We start from the raw sequence: 17,462 nt of genomic DNA, 5'->3' as shown, positions 1-17,462 counted from the left end.
TCAGATGAGCACTTGAAGCTTGGTTTAGGCTGACAACACCTCATCGCCCGTATCAGTTCCTCAAGTGATATGATCGCTGTTCGACTTAGTAAGTGCGTAAGCAGATTAGGTAAAAGTCATTCATACATGTCGGAGTGTTTCACACCGCATTTGGAGTCGTTTCCGCCCGTTTCAGCAGAGCTAGAACGCTTTTTTTGGGGTTTTTTTTTGTTTCCTCGCATGTTACTGTTCAACATTTTGTGACTCCTGATCCAGCGGATGTATGACGTGAGGGCAAATGCGCGATGATGCATTTGTTTTCCATTTTTCATTGTTCAGACTCAGGATATATTTACAGCACAGACTGAATGTTCCTGTTTGCGCTAACTGCTGGGAAAACAGCGGCTGTCCCTGTTCTGCGTTTCTTGTCTGTCTGTTGGAGTGTGGGAGCAGAGCTGGGACGCGTCGCATATGTAATGAGCTCTCAAGTCCAGCAGAGCTCTGACTCTGTTCCAGATGAACTCATACAGCTGCACCTGAACACAGCATGTTCTTTTTTTAATTTATTGGAGAGCCGCTGACATTCAATCTGGGACTGTCTGGACGGATGGATGCAGAGTAACGACTGAATAAAGGAATCTTACATTTTGTGTGTGCGATTTGGCTTCTGTGGAGTTTGATACTGCTTTGTTAGAAAGAAATAGGGAATACGACTGGCTGGTTTTCTTGGACGGGATGTGGCCGGGTTAGCCCCCGGTGTAACCTTCACGGTGTTTTCAGCAGCTGCTGTTCGGCAGGCAGCCTGGTGTCTGGACTTGGAGCTGTCCGCGGTACTGAAGGTCGGAGCCGCTTCTTCGCTTTCAGGAGCAGGAGCCACTGACAGTCGTCAGCACATTATTAGAAGGACTTATAGACGGCGATCTTTCTGCACGGGCACAGTGATTTCTCTCAGCGGCACCATGGGTAAGCTGAATGAGCATCGGGGTGACTGCATCGCGTTTTTCACCGGTCATTTTGTTTGTCACAAATGTGACCATTTCATCCCAGCAGCCTCGCTGAATACAGCATGTGCTGCAGCAGTTCCTTTTCGGAAAACCTCAAATCAAAAACATCCGCACTATGAAAAATGTGCCGCTTCTAGATTCCATTTATTTTACCGACAGCACTGCATATGTTTGTTTCCACTGAACGCGCAGTGTCAGTCAGATATATATATATATATATATATATATATATATATATATATATATATATATATATATATATATATATATATATATATATATATATATATATATATAATGTATAAACACGTTTATTTAGGTCATAGAGAGGCTGAAGGGGCTGTGGGTCTGACAGGCATCAGCCATTTCTGTGTGATCCCATATACTGGTTTTCCACAGCATCCCCCTCCTCTTTTCTTGTGTCTCTGAACTTCAAACAAGGAACATAAATATTCATCAAGTCTATTATTATTACTGGCGCGCACACTAAAATTAGAAGCTCATTAAAATGTAATTCACCACGTGCAGTCAGTGTTAGGGCATGTGAGTGTAGGCGCTCTCCTTTTCTTATTATTGGCTGTGATGCACTCTCACAAAATAATAATAATAATAATAATAACAATACCCTGTAAACTTTTAATTCTTGAGAAGTGCCTCAAAATTCTTAACTCAATATCCAGCTTTCATAAGATAAGAAAGTAAATGTTTGGTTATGCAGTACCATATGCAACTGTAGTGTGCAAACATGGCTTCTGCGTGGGTGAACCTTAATACTCCGATATCCTCTACTTCTGTTCTGAAACACGTTATTCATTACCCTGCTGATGCATTCAGTTTCCTTTCATAACGCTAAAGTGTGTAGATTTCATCCACTCTGGATTGTAGACAGGACACTTTGCGATGCCCGTGTGCTTAAGCTGGACTCAGTCCAGGTCGGGATGTTCTGAGGAACACTTCACTCCCCAAACAATGAGTCTTTAATGAGCGGTTCAGTTCACCCCAGTTCAGGTGAAGCAGAGAAACAGGAATGCAATATGATACCTATGACAGTTCATTTACTGGCCCATCAATATTGCAGCATGTTGCTGCTTTAGCTGTAGATTAGCTTATTCTTGTCTTTGTTAGGCATCTGATATGAAACACACTGAGAGAAAAAGTAAATGTGGTCTTCAGTTGGAATCATGGCATAGACACCCACCAGGATGCCCAGGCCATCCCTTTTAGGTGTCAAACAAATGAACGTGGTACAGATGTCACCAGAAGTCCCTGCCTAAATTTTAAATAGCATCCTGTGAAATCAGGAGACTCATTAGATTACAGTTACGACTGAATGAATGAATGTAAAGTAAGCAAATCTGATTTCATTTAACACTGGAGTTGGCTTTCTGTTTTTTTTTGTTTTTGTTTTTGTTTGTTTTTTTTGCCTGGAAGGATACTGCTGATTCACTCTGGAGGTTAAATAATGTTGCAGTGCAGTTTAATGGCCACAAGAGAGAGCTCGGTGCTCTCTACTTGCTGCAAATCTAGGAGCGTTGTGAGGGGATGACTCCTTCAGGAAGAATTTGAATGTTTGAATGGAGCAGATAAAACAGTGTGTAACATGTAAAGGACGTTGCTGATGGGTGCATGTTATTGTTCACTGCAAAAAAGGTTTAAAGATAATCTGCCATTCAAAGGCATCTGTGAATGTGCTATTGTCTATTCCCCAAGAATACACACACACACACACACACACACACACACACACACACACACACACACACACACACACACACACACACACACACACACACACACACACACACACACACACCCTAAAAACACCTTTGGTCTGATGAGAAACTATTGGAAAGGAAATTATTTATTGATCCTGTGGCATGTGGTGTGTGTTTCCCTCAGTTAACAGCCTATAGCATGTTTAATAGAGTGTCTGTCTTTCTGGTGTTTGGAGCGGGTGGTAGCACTGGGTTTTTTAGCTTTCTATTTTTAACTGTAGGTTCAATGACTATGAAATGTGCAAACACAGAGAGAAATGGCCCTGCCCGAGGGCCGCAGCCCCCAACCCGCTGCCTGCGCTCAGCCGTGAAGAGTTAAGCCAAAGGGAAGCGTGTGTTTGGAGAGTCTGGAGCAGAATGGCTGCAGTGAAAGTGAAAATACCTGGGGCTGTTACAGCTGCTTGACCAGTGTGTGTGTGTGTGTGTGTGTGTGTGTGTGTGTGTCTGTGTCATTGTGAATGCATGCATCTGCTGCTGAGTCTTTTTGTCAATGTGGACTGTAAATGAATGGTTGAATGAATGGCAGTTATAACAGTTTCCTGTCAGTGTGGGTTGAGCTCACTCTGTCTTTGGACTGCATCCCTACATGGACTGTTAGCAGCCTTATGCTGTGTGGTGTCTGCCAGCGTGACTAAAGACAAACCAACGTGTTTCTGTTACTGTCACACATCTTGTGTTGTGATACAGCATGAGATCTTATCTCTACCATCAAACACATTTGAGAGTTTGTTCATCAATTTACTTACTTAATGCTGAGTCCCATTTCAGCCTGAATATTTTTGAGGTAAATTTTGTACCCTTAAATCCCACATCTTTGTTCTACTAAACCTGATAGATTACTAACCTGTCAAGCCCCTCTGTAGCCCCATAAAACATTTAGGTAACCTCAGAAAAATGCACTGTCATCAATCATTCAGTTCATTCAGTGTTTTTAGATATTGTAGATTCAGCCTGTGGAGTATTTTTTTTTGATCCTCCTGTCTAATAGGCTGCATAAACCTCCAGTTTCTTTCGGACTCTGTTCCAAAGTACAAATCAAATCCAAGTATTGATGTCTGAAGCTCAGTGTGCACAACATTTGCTGGACCCGTGCATGTTTTTCTGTTGGCCCGTGTTTTTGGAATACTAATGCGCTATCAGGTATTCACTGATGAGATAAAAGAGCTTGACATGTGCAGTCCAAGGGCTGAGAATGTGGTTAATTATTATTGGCAGGCTGGGGAGGTGCACAGTAACTGACTCCCTGTTAATTGCAGTTTGGAGGGGTAAATATGTAGGTCATTGGCTACAGCAGGAAAAGGGGCAGATTTCAGGTAATTAACCAGGCAAAACTTTCTTTTTTCATGATCTTACACTCTTAAATGTAGTATTTTACTTTAATAGTATAGATAACCTGCACATTCCTCCAAGTGAAATTGACCACGTGTGAACGCTGTAGTGGAAAATATAGCAGACTGAGTAAGCTTCATCCAATCATCACTGCAGCTTGGTATGCATGTGTATGTGTCTGACCTTGCCACTTAAAGGCCACTTAAATGCATTTATCTGTATTAGCAGATTTAAGATTTACCCTGTCTTTGGTGGAATAGCTGCAGCCTTTGGGGCCTCCTGGTATTTAGTAACATGTGTCTGCACATTTATTCTGTCAGCAGACCGCTCATCTAACCACCTCCTGAAGATGCTGACACACGGTGCTTGGTCTTGATTACTATAGATCACTGTTACCTGAAGCAAAAATCCAACAGAATGAAACTAATATCCTGTTTGGTTTTTTTATAGACCCCTTTATGTGATTCATGACTTCCACTTTGAGATAACTTCCCACGACTTATTTACAAGTGGCGATGTCAGTCAAATCAGATTGAGGTTGCAGGAGGCAATGTGAGGTTGATTAGCAGTAAGGTGGCAGCTGGGTCTTATACAGTGACCCCTGGTTCACTGCAGAGCCACCACAATGACACCGGATAAATAAAGCAGCCGTGGTCTGACTGGCTGCAGTCCTCTGGGACACATAAAGCACCGTCCATAGCCTCCCTGCTTCCTTTGTGTGTCATCACAGTTATAAGCCATCTGTAACATTGATAACTCGTCATAAATACCTCATGTGTCAGTAGTACATGGACCACTACATGCTACTTGCTGCGTAGATGCTGAGCTTCTTTTGACCATTGAAATATAACAGAGATCCTTCAATAATGAAGGATCTCTGTTATAAGGCTTCTGTTCTCTATTTTTGTGACATTTTTCCTGTTTCAGCTGTATTGGATCCCAGTGTGTGTTGTGTGTGTGTGTGTGTGTGTGTGTGTGTGTGTGTGTGTGTGTGTGTGTGTGTGTGTGTATATATTAGGGGTGGGACTCGATTAAAAAAATTAATCGAATTAATTACAAGCTTTGTAATTAATTAATCGAAATTAATCGCATTTCAATATTTGACATGAGAAATATTAATTTAAGTTTAGTTGATGAACAAATCAATATACATAAGCTTAAACTTCAAAATATTGTTCATTTTCCCACCAGTCTACTACACAGACCAACGAAGGAAGGGTTATATATATAAATATATATATATATATATATATATATATATATATATATATATTAGGGCTGGGACTTTAACGTGTTAATTTCGATTAATTCATTACGGGGAAATTAACGCGTTAAAAATTTTAACGCATTTTAATCGCACTTTGCACCGTGGAACGTTTCTCGGTGCACGAGTTCCAGGCATACAGATTATATCGACGCACAATGTCCAAATTAGGGGCCGAATCCTGCGATGGACCCGGCCCACGTCTTTCGCAGCCCACGAAGACCACAAAGGCCGGAAGTGAGCGGCTAGCCTTCATATCAGCGTCACCTGCCATCACCTCTGCGTAGCTCATGTCGCCTAGCAACCGTGAGTGCGAAGCACAGCTGTGTAAAAGCAGCTGGTTAAACTGAGAACGAACTTTTTCTCCTTTTTGTGGTTTAATTTTAAGTCTTTAATTCAAAATAAGCTGTTAAAACAAGCATAACACATTTCAACATCAAGGAATACAGCTGAGCTAATGATTAATTTCCAACTATAACAAGTGAGACATTAATGTTGAATAAAACTATCCAGTTATGATGCTTAACTTTAATTTCAGGTGTTTGCTTATCACAGGAGCACTTCCACCCTTCGTTGGTCTGTGTAGTAGACTGGTGGGAAAATAAACAACATTTTGAAGTTTAAGCTTATGTATATTGATTTATTCATCAACTAAACTTAAATTAATATTTCTCATGTCAAATATTGAAATGCGATTAAAATGCGATTAATTTTGATTAATTAATTACAAAGCTTGTACTTAATTCGATTAATTTTTTTAATCGAGTCCCACCCCTAATATATATATATATATATATATATATATATATTGAAATTTATTCTCAAATTTGTCATTCTATTAACTCACACGGAATAGTCAGTTTTGCTCAGCAGGGTTCATAACTAAGTTATTTTACCCAAAAATATCTGAAATATGTGAATTCTCCTTCACACCTTTCACTGACCTCTTGACAAAGTTACTAGGAAAAGCCATAGACGGTCTTTTTGTTTTTGGACTGTTCGACTGTACCTAGGGTGTTGTGATGCAGTGGTGTGACAATTTGGACTGTGTAACTGAATGACTGCTTTTTTTTTTTTTTCTCTCTCTCTTTTCCACTCAGATGGCCTCTAAAATTTTTGGTCTCTGTGTTAGTGCAAAGGCTGCATGGGATGTTTCAGGTTGCTAACACCTATAATCATTTGTTGGGTCTCTACCACAGAGGTTGCTGCTCTGTATCTCTCTGTACTTCAGGGCGAGCCAGCCGCTGAGATAAGCAGTTGTGGTTTAGAGCTATGGCAAAAATCGAGCCTTTGAACCTGTGCTGACAGTTGCTGTATGGTTCAGCACGATTTAAACGAGTTCAGCTAATCTAGAAATAACATTTCGGTCAATTCAGGGCCTGCTTGTACTAATAACGGTAATGCACTGACTCAGCACTGGAACTGTAAAGGCAAGAAGCGTGGTGAGGGTGGGGTGCTGCAGTGGCTCTTGGCTACCCCACTGTCTGTCTGGCCTGTTAGTCATTTGGTAAGGTCTCACTCTCCTTAGACGCGATTAGATTTCACTCCATTAGAGAGGTGTGGTCACCTGTACTAGGTCTGATGCTGTCCAGATAGCAGTCCAGTTACACCAGTACATTCATGTGATATTCTGCCCAGGATGACATGACACAGCAAGAATATATTACCATTCTTTTCCAACTATATTAGCAAAATGAATGTAACACTGTTGCATTACCTGCATACATTACACTCAGTAAGATAACCTTTTTTCTTGCCCTCTTTCTTTTTCTTCGACTAGTGCCAAAACTTCTGTAGAGGATGGACTCACAGGCTCAAAATTTAGAACCGAAATAGAAATTTGAACTGATTTCAGTGATTTCAAAGGCTGCTGCATGTGTAAAATATATCATCATTTACCTCATCATCATGAATTGTGTGTAACGTTTATGAATATTGTCGCTGTAGGGTGAAAACTCTCATTTGACTCGCTTTTTTAAAAACTCTTTTCCTTGTTCGTAATTGTTAAATGCTGAAAGATTTCTTTTCACCCAGCAACAACGATATCCCTCATCGTTATGTTACAGCTTTAGATAACAAATACACAAATCACTCCATCACAGCTCATCTTGGGTTTTATGAGGCGGCCGCCGCCTGTTCCATTGATGCTGCTAACTTTTCCCCCTTCTCTTTCCTGCAGGTTATGTGGGTATGCAACTTGTGCCGAAAACAACAAGAAATCCTCACCAAATCAGGGGCATGGTTCTACGGCTCGGGGCCTGGTCAAGCACGGGGTGTGTTTGAGGGTGGGCCGCAGGGGAAGAAGGCCAAACTGCAGGACCCGTCCCTATACCCCTACCAGGGAGCCTCAGGAGACTTGACACCAGTGTCAGACAGAAACAGACCTCACGGCGGGCTCCTGCCCAGACAGGCGTCCCTTGACAACGGTTCAGGGCTAAGGTACACAGGGCCCCACCCATACACACATATCAGTTCTTGTTTGTGAAAACAAAAAAGCATGCACATCCACTGTGTAAGTTACAGATGAGAGCCTCACAAAGGTGCTTTATGTAACTGCAGAAAACCTTTTAGCATTAGCACTGCTCAGTGTGGCAATAGAAGGAACAGGCATTCAAGCCTACCATAAGTGCGCTGTCTCCTAGCAAGCCAGTCAAGAACCCATATAAAACTGCTCCTACATGGAGCCCATGAGCACTATAAAGGACACAGAGAGACATATACTGTATCTAACTGGCACTAACTCAGCAATTCTACTACAGTCATCCACCCACTCACTCTCTCTCACACACACACACACACACACCACGGTGGCACACATGAACACAGATGGTTGAAAGTCTGATTCAGCTGCGATGGGGAACTGGCAGGTGAGGTGTGTGTGCGCAGTAATTTGTATTATCTCTGTTTTTGAGACAAAGTGCAGTTTTTAACTGCAGCAGTTTTATTTTGTAATTAGTCCTGTTTGTAGGCCAGCTCAGCCACTGCAGTAAATAAAGTATTAATAGGATGGTTTTTGGAGTAGAAAAGCAAGAGCAGGCTAATTACAATGCAGAACATTGTGTTTCTTTTGTCATATGCACTAAGTCCTTCCTCTGAGTGGAACACTCTCAAATGCTGACAACACGGGTACACTGTGCTTGTGGATCCCATATCCGGTTGCCTTTTTCTTAGTGCTGGTGTCAAGTAAAGTAGTTGCTTTGATGTCCACATGGGGGCTCCTTGCTCTTTCTTTTTCTAAAGGCAGGAAAGGAAGCTTATAGTCAGGATCTGTATACTCTCTGGAATTTCTCAGCAGAGCCCTTTCAGAATCAAAAAAACCCTTTCATATCTCTCTTTTGCTCCTCCTCAGATGTAAGGTAACTCAACGTTTGTTCAGTGCAAACCCTGTCTCTCTACCTGTTCTCCCTCCCCAGATTTCCAGTAGGAAAGATGGGAAATGCAGGCTGTATATTGAGCCAGTCTGTGGAGAACAAACTCAGTGGGCAGCCTGGATTTAAATGGAGAGTGGCACAAAATTAGCCCAGAGTAATTTATGTGTATTGACACACATTTATAGGAGAGGTACAGTATGTCTCACCCCAAAGCATCTCTGCATCTGTTATATGCCAACCAAGTGTGGGTACACATACCTGTCTAGAACAGGGACAGACCAACCTGCACAAGTCTGTGGTCAGAGCATGTCTCTAAACACAGAGCTCTCAGAATTCACAAAAGAAGGTGAGATCTTGGGTAAAAACACATTTGGTTTAACTGTATGGTAGTCCACATAATAAGGTACAAACCCTACAGAAATATAGACAAGAACACAATAACCAAGCAATGAACCTTTTCAGACACAGGACACGTAAACATTACTGCTTCATTAATCTGTTACAGTGATGTCAGATCCGATATACCCACGGTGTGCGACTGTTATACATTAAGTGATCTATAACACATGAGGTTAGAATTTTATACAATATGGCAGAAGGATTTTGGTATTTAGTTTAATAGAGGTTGTGTCCTACTTGCAGTTATGGAAACATGTGCAAACATATTTTTAGTAGACTTCAGTCAGAGGCCACTTTGTAACATATAATTTAACTATTGTTTATAAACTCTGTGTGACATCCTCTGTCTGAAGTGAAGAAGAGTACACAGTGTTATTTGCCACGATGCCCTGATTGATTCTGTCTCTGTGTCAGGGATAGGCTAATTCATTATAAGCAATGAATACATTTATGGCTGTGTGGAAATGTGTGCCACATTGGATGTGCTTGTGGATAGGTCCTGCTACTGTCTGTGAAGAAAGAAAGACTTCTACAAATAGCTGAAGTTAAATGTTTATTAAAACTGGGGATGCTGTGATGTTGTTGTTCAGGGTCTTCTTTAGAGCACTCATCTTTCTTTAGTACCCTGACTAAAATGCACGAGAAACATGTGCATACAGCAGGCATGGTAATCTCAAAATTGATGCGTTGCTGTTAGTAGGTCTGACCTAGTAGGCTTGCCATCATGACTTTTATGGTAAAAGTGACCAGGGTTCTCATTTAGACCCAAAGCAGATCATATTAATTAAAAGCAGTGCATGTCTCATACTGTACATATTTTTCTCTCCTGTCATGATAAAATGTGAAGGATGTTGTTCTTGTTAAATCTCCCATACACTGTACAGTGATAAAAAGCAGAGAATTGTGTGTAACTGCAAATTCTAATCAAAGCTGCAGTACTTTACAGTGGAAAGTGATGCAGGAGTCGCTCAGACTGCTCCAAGCAGTCAGTCACTCAGTCACTTTGTGTTCCGATCCAGGCTGTTTCCACTGTATTTTGAATGATTGCATGGCTTGAGAGGTGGAGATGGTACCAGGGAAGTAATTTTCGCATTGACATTGCCTACATTTGCAGTGACAACAGGAAACTGGCTCACTGAAAATTCATGGGATAATGCTGATGATGGATAGCACAGAGTCCATAAATAGAACTCCCTCTGCATAAGCACCAAAACCCACTTTCATTAATCTTAAAGAATGTTTAAATTAACTCCTGGATTTGTTGCGCTAAAAAAAAAAAAAGGAGGGGGAAAGCTGGCGGTCTATTTATAAGGAGAAATAACTTGGGAAGGCTTCCAATTTGTCTTGGTCTCGAAGGTGTCATTTGAATGAACGCGCAAATAAGCCAGGACAGCTGCAGTGTTGGGAGATGCTGATGAAACAGCCATACCTAAACAGGGATGGGAATGTAGTCACTGGAAGAATTTCTTCAGCTTCTGCATTTTTAACACATTTAACCCGGCAGCGGCACGTTCAGCCTGCCAAAAATGTAAGAGGAAGGAGCAGAACAAACTTAGCTTGCATTATCCTGTAACATCCAGCAAAACCCAGTCCGTTATGCGTTAGCCTGGGACAGTTCAATTCATCATTGCTTAATCTAACCTAGTCTGTCTCAGTTTAGAATTGTGTACCAGCTCTAGTCGCAATTTATGCGCATGCTGCATCAGCCTTGATCAGGTCTGTGGTGAAATAACAATATGGTCAGTTGACACAGATAGTTCAGTTTTTGTTGTTTTCATCTAGAAAAGGGTTGGTTTTGAGTCGAGCAGTGATACTGACATAATAAGAATAAGCAAACATTTTAGCTAAGTTTTCTAAAACAGTTAACTGGGTTTTAGCAATATGGAAATGTCCTTTAAGACTGTCCTTTTCATTATACTTACAGTGTTACTCATCAAATGAATTTTTCATAGCTGATATTTTGATGTTGGTAAACCTAACAGTGCCCGAGTGTTGTTGATGCTGACTCACTGGGTCACTTGGATGGAACGGTGGAATAATAGAAACATTTGTAGTCACAGGTGTTATCCGCTCATTGGTTGAAGAACAATTTTCCTTTAACTGTAAAAAAAAAAAAAATGCCTATAGCATCCACATTTTTTTAAAATCAGGGACTTTATTATCCTAATATTATCACAGTGCTTCCATCATTCTACATAAATACATTAACTGTCTCATGCTCAAACAAGGGCGACATTATTGTACAGATTAACAGCTGAGTAGCTGCTTAAATTTAGCACACTTATAATTTATCTCTCAAAGTCTTTAATCACCTACTTCCAGTCTGTCTCCCATCACCTTCCTGCTTAGGAAGCGGTCTTTATACCGTGGCAGGACAACAGACAACAGAAAATAGTAAAGCTCCTGTAAAAAATATGTAACCGTGTTAAATACAGCAGCTTTAAAGAAGGGTCTGGGCCTCACTGGGTGCTTTTCAGTTAATTTCAAGTCTTTACAGTTGGCTCTGAATGAAATGAAATACATTAAATAAATTAAATAAATAAATAAGCCTCTCGGGAAACCCCCCATTTGTTGTGCGCTCTTTCCTCACAGTCACCTTATTGCTGATTGATGTAGAGCTGATAGTCTAAAGCCGGATGTGGAATGTAGGAAAGATAAAAACCGTGACGACAGCACCGCCTCTCTCCCCTGTATTGTATTGTATGGCACCGTGTATGATTTTGAGGGTTATCTGCTGCTGTGCGCGTCCCAAAGACTGCATGAGACAGAATGGAGAAATATGGCGAAGAGTTCGCGCGACTGTATCAGTGGCCACGATAGCGCGTGTGTACGTGTGTTAGCGCAAGTGTGTACTCTTCACAGGCGACGGGAAATATGAGTTGAATATGAGGCAGCAGCTGATGCGCCGGTGAGGGACGCTGCTGCCGCCGCTGATGCTGCTGCTGGTTGTCGTATAGGATGCTTCTTAGCTTTTTCTTTCCTCCGGGCGCTCCTTCACCTCTCCCATACGGAGAAGAGATTTTTGCTGCTGCTGCGAGAAGAAAAGGCTTGTTACCGGCACCGGCACTACCTCCTTTTTCTCGTTTCAAGTCTGAAGCAATATGACCGAAGGATCCCACCCGGTATGCATCTCGCTTAAAGACACTTTTTACCAGGAGCGCCAGGAGGAATATGGAACTTGATCGGCGTCTTTTCTGCGTTTAATGCGCCCCGGGAGATAATAATAACAAAAAAAAAGAAAAAACTGAGGAGGTGTATGTGTGGAGGGGGGCGTCCGGAGCGAGCGCAGGCTTTGGGATGTAATGGTGGTAAAAGGGAAAAGGGTGAGCACTTACTGAGGATAAAAGAAAACGGAGGGGAAAAATGCAGTTTGAGACATTGCGTCAGTTCTGTAGCTCGGTTTTATCACATTTCAACGGGGCTTTCACGGCACCTCAGAACATCTTGCAGACGGAGCTGTTCGAGCAGGCATTGAGCAACATCGGGTGAGTGATTCCTTTGTAAAGAAATGCCCAGATTTATGAGGGGAGGGCTTCCCCGTTGGTATGTCAGGCGAGTATTTGGCGGGGAGAGGGAGGGGTAGAGGGTGCATTTATCGATCGGCAGCCTACCTGCGTAATAACAACCTACAATATAGTACTGCTGCAGATATTTCCTGGCTAGATGATGGGGCCGATCAGCGTTCCTGCCGCGGTTTGCTGAGTGCGCGTGCACGAGCGACTGCTGGAGGTTGGTAGTTTAGGCGCTGTGACCATATCGAGGTATGTGCTGTGCGCGTAGCCGTAGATGTATGTGCGCGCGTGCGCTTTATGCCCCAGCGCACCGCTGCTGCTGCAGCATGTCTCTGCCCCTGCTGCTGCTGCTGCTGTCGTGCCTGAGAGGAGAACATGAGGGAGGTGACGATCACGAGGGTTAATGTACATCTTAAGAGTCCGGAGCTGGGGATGAGTGGGAACCCACGTCTACACGCCCACTATATGTGCCTTTGAGGGTATCTAGTGGGAGGCCGTATGAAGCAAGTTTTTTTAAAAAAGGTATCAGTTACTAAACTACACAAAACAGTAGCAAGAACGCACATCACATACATTTTTGCAGATGAATTAAGAAATCTATGCTTAGAGTAACAGAACAATAATTGTGTGCATATTGTAATTTGAAAAATGTAGCTTTTGTCTACAGCATTACTGCAACGTATTTTACATGTGCTGTTAAAATGTGACAGAAATGAGTGTGTGTGGGGAGGGAAAGGGAGAAAAGTTGGCTCTCTTAGAGGCACTGAAGCATATTACGATTAGTCTGCTAAACGCTCTGTACCCTACGGAGAGGCCTCTGGTGATCTGGCCAGGCATGGCTGTTAGACACATAATGCATACTGCAGAAGGGCTGTAAACTTGCACGCAGACCACACGTTTTTTGCAGCCGTGGAGTCGAGATAACCGACAGTCCACTTTTCTTCCTTGCTAGATGCAGACCCTGTATCGCCACACCGTCCACAGTCTGTCTCTGGGGACTGCGAGTCTTTCCCCTCTTGTCCCCCACCCCACCGGCAGAAATAATTTACAGCATTGCCGGGCGCTCTGCCACCTCACATTACATGGCCAGAACACTCAGCCACTGGAAGGGCAGAACAGGGAGGCTCTGTGCCTGGAAATTGTGATCCAGCAATCATCACATCTGACTGATTAAATTGAACTTATTTTCCATCACAACCTTTTTTTTTTTTTTTTCTCAGCAAATTCGTTCAGTCTGTGAATGGTAGTCGAAAGCAGACCAGAGCCGATAATTTTTTATTATAAATGATCACATTTGCAGCTGGTGTATCTAAATGGTAGACAGATTTCATGAGAGAGTAATGATAAAGGTAATTACTTTTTTTTTTAGTATGGCACAGCCAGTGTCAACCTCTTTGTTCACTAATTTGTCTGTACATAGTATCATCAAGCTCACAGGTACACAATAACAACACAACACTGCAAACCAGCAGTGTGTGCCGTTATCAGTGGATAGCCAGCTTAGCCATCCGTTCGATCAGGGCTGTTTGAGTCTCTCTCCCTCTGTTGCTCTTCTCTCAGTCTCGGACTCCTAATGGGCTGTATGCTTTTAGATCCAGCTTCCATGTATTATGCATGTGTGCGTCAGCAGAGGTCCTAATGGGGTGTTGGAGATCTGTTCTTAGAAGGCCTGAATGGTTTGGAATTGAGTGGTCAGTCACTACATTTAAACTGCAAACATACGCCCGCCCCACCGCCACATCTAATGAACAATAACTGGTGCCTACTTTTTATAACACATCCAGTGTTTCATCTCCAGAATGCCTCCGACCAAAACGTGTTTGTTGGACTCCTGCTGAAGCCTTAGAAAGGATGTTACTGAGTTTTTGCAGCGCAGATCTTGTAGTCTTTCCCCAGATGAGCTGTTGCGAAGTGAGTGGTGTGGTGTATGGGAGCCTTTGATTTTCTGCATAGATTCAGTGTATTGAAAGCATTTCCGTGCGTCACATCCAGCATATTAAAAAAAACCCATGTGGCTGCAGTTTAATGATTCCGAATGTGCCGCACAGTCAGGGGCGTGAGTTTAGTGAGTCATCCTCATACTCAGAGCTGTTTACATCATCCCACATTCTCATATATTGTCCTCCCGCAGTGACGGTGTATTTGCAGCTGTGCATGTTGTAGCTTGTATGTGCGGCACATTGCAAACCAACTTCTTTCCAGCCCTGTCAGTATTACACTGAAGCTTCTTCTGATGTGGAAACTCTGGATTTCTCCCACACCCATCTCCCATACTTTTCTTGTCCCCCACCACAAGTTGGGTTGCCATAGCGATAAGGTGTAATATTTGAGCATTAGAAATGATGATGTTGTCTCTTTGTTAGTTAACATAGATTGTACACTTGTCCACAAAGCATTCATATCTTCATTATCAAAAATATCATTGAAAATTTTTTTCTGGAGAAATGAATTTGAAACTGAAACTGGCAGTCTTGGAGCTTTCAGTCCTGCTGATTTGGTGACACAGGTAGTTACTGGAGTTAAACAGTAGATGTGATTTAATACTACAGGTCACTGAATTCTGAGGGCAGCAAAACAAACAGATGTTTTAATAAAGAAGTTGGGTAAACTATTTATTTTTTGTCACTGCAGATGGCACGAGTCTGTAGGGCACGGTGAAAGTAGTTGGTTATCTCAGTGAGGAGTCTCATCCAGCAGCTCACTGTGGCCGATCCTTTGGTGGTCTTACTTGCTGCAATATTTTAACTAATCCCCTATCACAAAATCCTGAAAATAACCAGTGTCTACTTTTTACAGATGCATTTTGGTCTAAGCTCACAAGCAAACACATTGCATTTCCAGTAACTGTATAACTACTATGTGTTTCACCAGATAAATGCTTTAAATGTAAAGCTGCAGCTGTAGGAAATGTGTGGTTTGTTGCCACTGATGCCCAGTTGGCAATATATAAAATATTTAAATGCTCTATACTTATATGAGTGGACTATGGCCTCATTTACCATTGTGCCCCCTCATTTGGCAATAGATGGTAACTTAACCAACATCAAATGTAAATCATGGCAGTTTCCCCTTGAAATATTTTTGCACAACTTTACTGACCGCAGAGATATTATGGAACAGAAAACACGCAAGTTCTGCAATCCCAGTGATTAAACCTGATCATATTTAACTTTATGTTCCATCCTGAATTACTTCACTAAGCAGGTGTGAGCCCACTCAGTAAAGAGCCAAATTTCAGTTGCTTTTTCAGTGTTGCATCTGTAGCAGCAAATTTTCCTGTAGCAGTCCTCGACTGAGCTAATTAGGAAATGCGGGCTTGTAAGTGCTGCATGCACAGACTTATTTTCTTATTTGATTGCAAAGCAGTGTTAAATTACGGGTGTGCAGCTTAATGTGTTCGGACGATCACACTTGGTAGTTTTCCTGCTGTGATGTTGCGAGGTTAACCTTTCAGAATAGCTTTGTTTTTGGCTGCGAACTTTTCTTGAAACTATATCATCAAGTGGTTACGAGGATTAGGGCTAGTCCACCTTCAGCTACAACTGATGCAGAACAGATTTTTAGACTTCTCTGTGCAGCAGCTGGATGTTTCAGGGAAGTTTTTTTCCCCATGTCAAAGAATTGCTCAGTTTTAGTTTAGAAAAATAAGCAAACTGAGAACTTCCATCCATAAAATAAATCTGAACAGTTATTTCTAGCATGATTTATTTCAATCTGAAAGCTTTAAGTAACTTCATTAAGCACTCGCATCCGATCTTATATGTTGCATGGTATGACGCACACGTTCTACCGATTTCTGCCCTTGCATCTTGTCAGCCCATACTGATAACAAGCATTGTGAGGAGTTCAGTGGAGAAACAAAGCAGGGAGTAAAAATGGCAAGGAGTAGTCAGAACGTACCAGAGGAGGCAGGAACACCCAGGCATCAGTCACCATGGTGACAGAGCTGTAGACAAAGCAGACATAACAGACTGCAGCTTGTGGGACTCTGAACCTCTGGAGCCCCAGATTCAAGTTGATGTGACAGAACTAGAGGAAAGGAGAAGAGGCCAATGAGAGTAAAGGGGTAAGGGGAAGGAGAGAGATGAGAAGGAGGAGGAGGGGGAGAAAGATCGCATACTGAGAAACAACAAGAAACTGGGAGTTGGATTCTTGGGGTGCAACAGTTTTGAAACTGAGACCGCAAGCCACAATGCAGATATCGAACTGCACTTCATCTATCTATGCGGAGTGCCTAGTTAAAGCACACTAGTCTGGTTAAAGCTGTAAGGGTTAAAAGACGTTTAGGTATCGAGTGCTAAAGACTGTTGTCTTGATGGGATTCAGAGTATGGCTATATGTTCAGTAGTTATTTTGCACCCTCCACCTCCTTCCTAACATCCCGTCACGGCTCTCCCACGTTCAGCCCACCCTCAGCCCTGTGGTGTCGTACCCGGGTGTCGGCGGCACTCAGCAGCTGTAATTAAACCGGCCCTTTATTGGTTTTGTCCTCGCCATGGGAGAAGTGCACAGGAAGAAGGGAGGCCCTGGTTTATTGCCTGGGCGTCTAAGAGAGGGGTTATTATGATTGCACGCTAGAGAGAGAAAGAAAAGAGGCAGATAGCAAGAGAGAAAGTGGAGAGAGTTGGAGTGATAGAGAGAGACAGCGGCAGAGGCTGAATCGATATGCTCAACTCCTCTCACCAAATCATATCTCAGCATCAAACCACAAGTGAGAGAGGAAGAAAGACAGAGAGAGAGAGAGAGAGAGAGAGAGAGCAAGAGAAAGATGGGGGACTGGTAGCTAGCAGTGGACTGTGTGACCAGATAAACATCAGGCTAATGTCCCT

The 17,462-nt window shown here is 42.4% G+C and overlaps 1 protein-coding gene across 1 annotated transcript in view; it reads left to right on the top strand.

The window, feature by feature from the left end:
* The window catches only part of rims2a (regulating synaptic membrane exocytosis 2a), a 139,915-nt gene that overhangs the window by 31,444 nt on the left and 91,009 nt on the right, over positions 1-17,462 (top strand). Inside the window, exon 6 of the mRNA XM_030750117.1 lies at positions 7,531-7,790. Coding sequence (XP_030605977.1) covers positions 7,531-7,790 — 260 coding nt within the window. The remainder of the gene's footprint in view (positions 1-7,530; positions 7,791-17,462) is intronic.

This window comes from Archocentrus centrarchus, chromosome 16 (genome assembly GCF_007364275.1).
Source record: "Archocentrus centrarchus isolate MPI-CPG fArcCen1 chromosome 16, fArcCen1, whole genome shotgun sequence".
In the NCBI taxonomy this organism is placed as follows: domain Eukaryota; kingdom Metazoa; phylum Chordata; class Actinopteri; order Cichliformes; family Cichlidae; genus Archocentrus; species Archocentrus centrarchus.
This window is presented reverse-complemented; position numbering and strand designations above follow the sequence as displayed.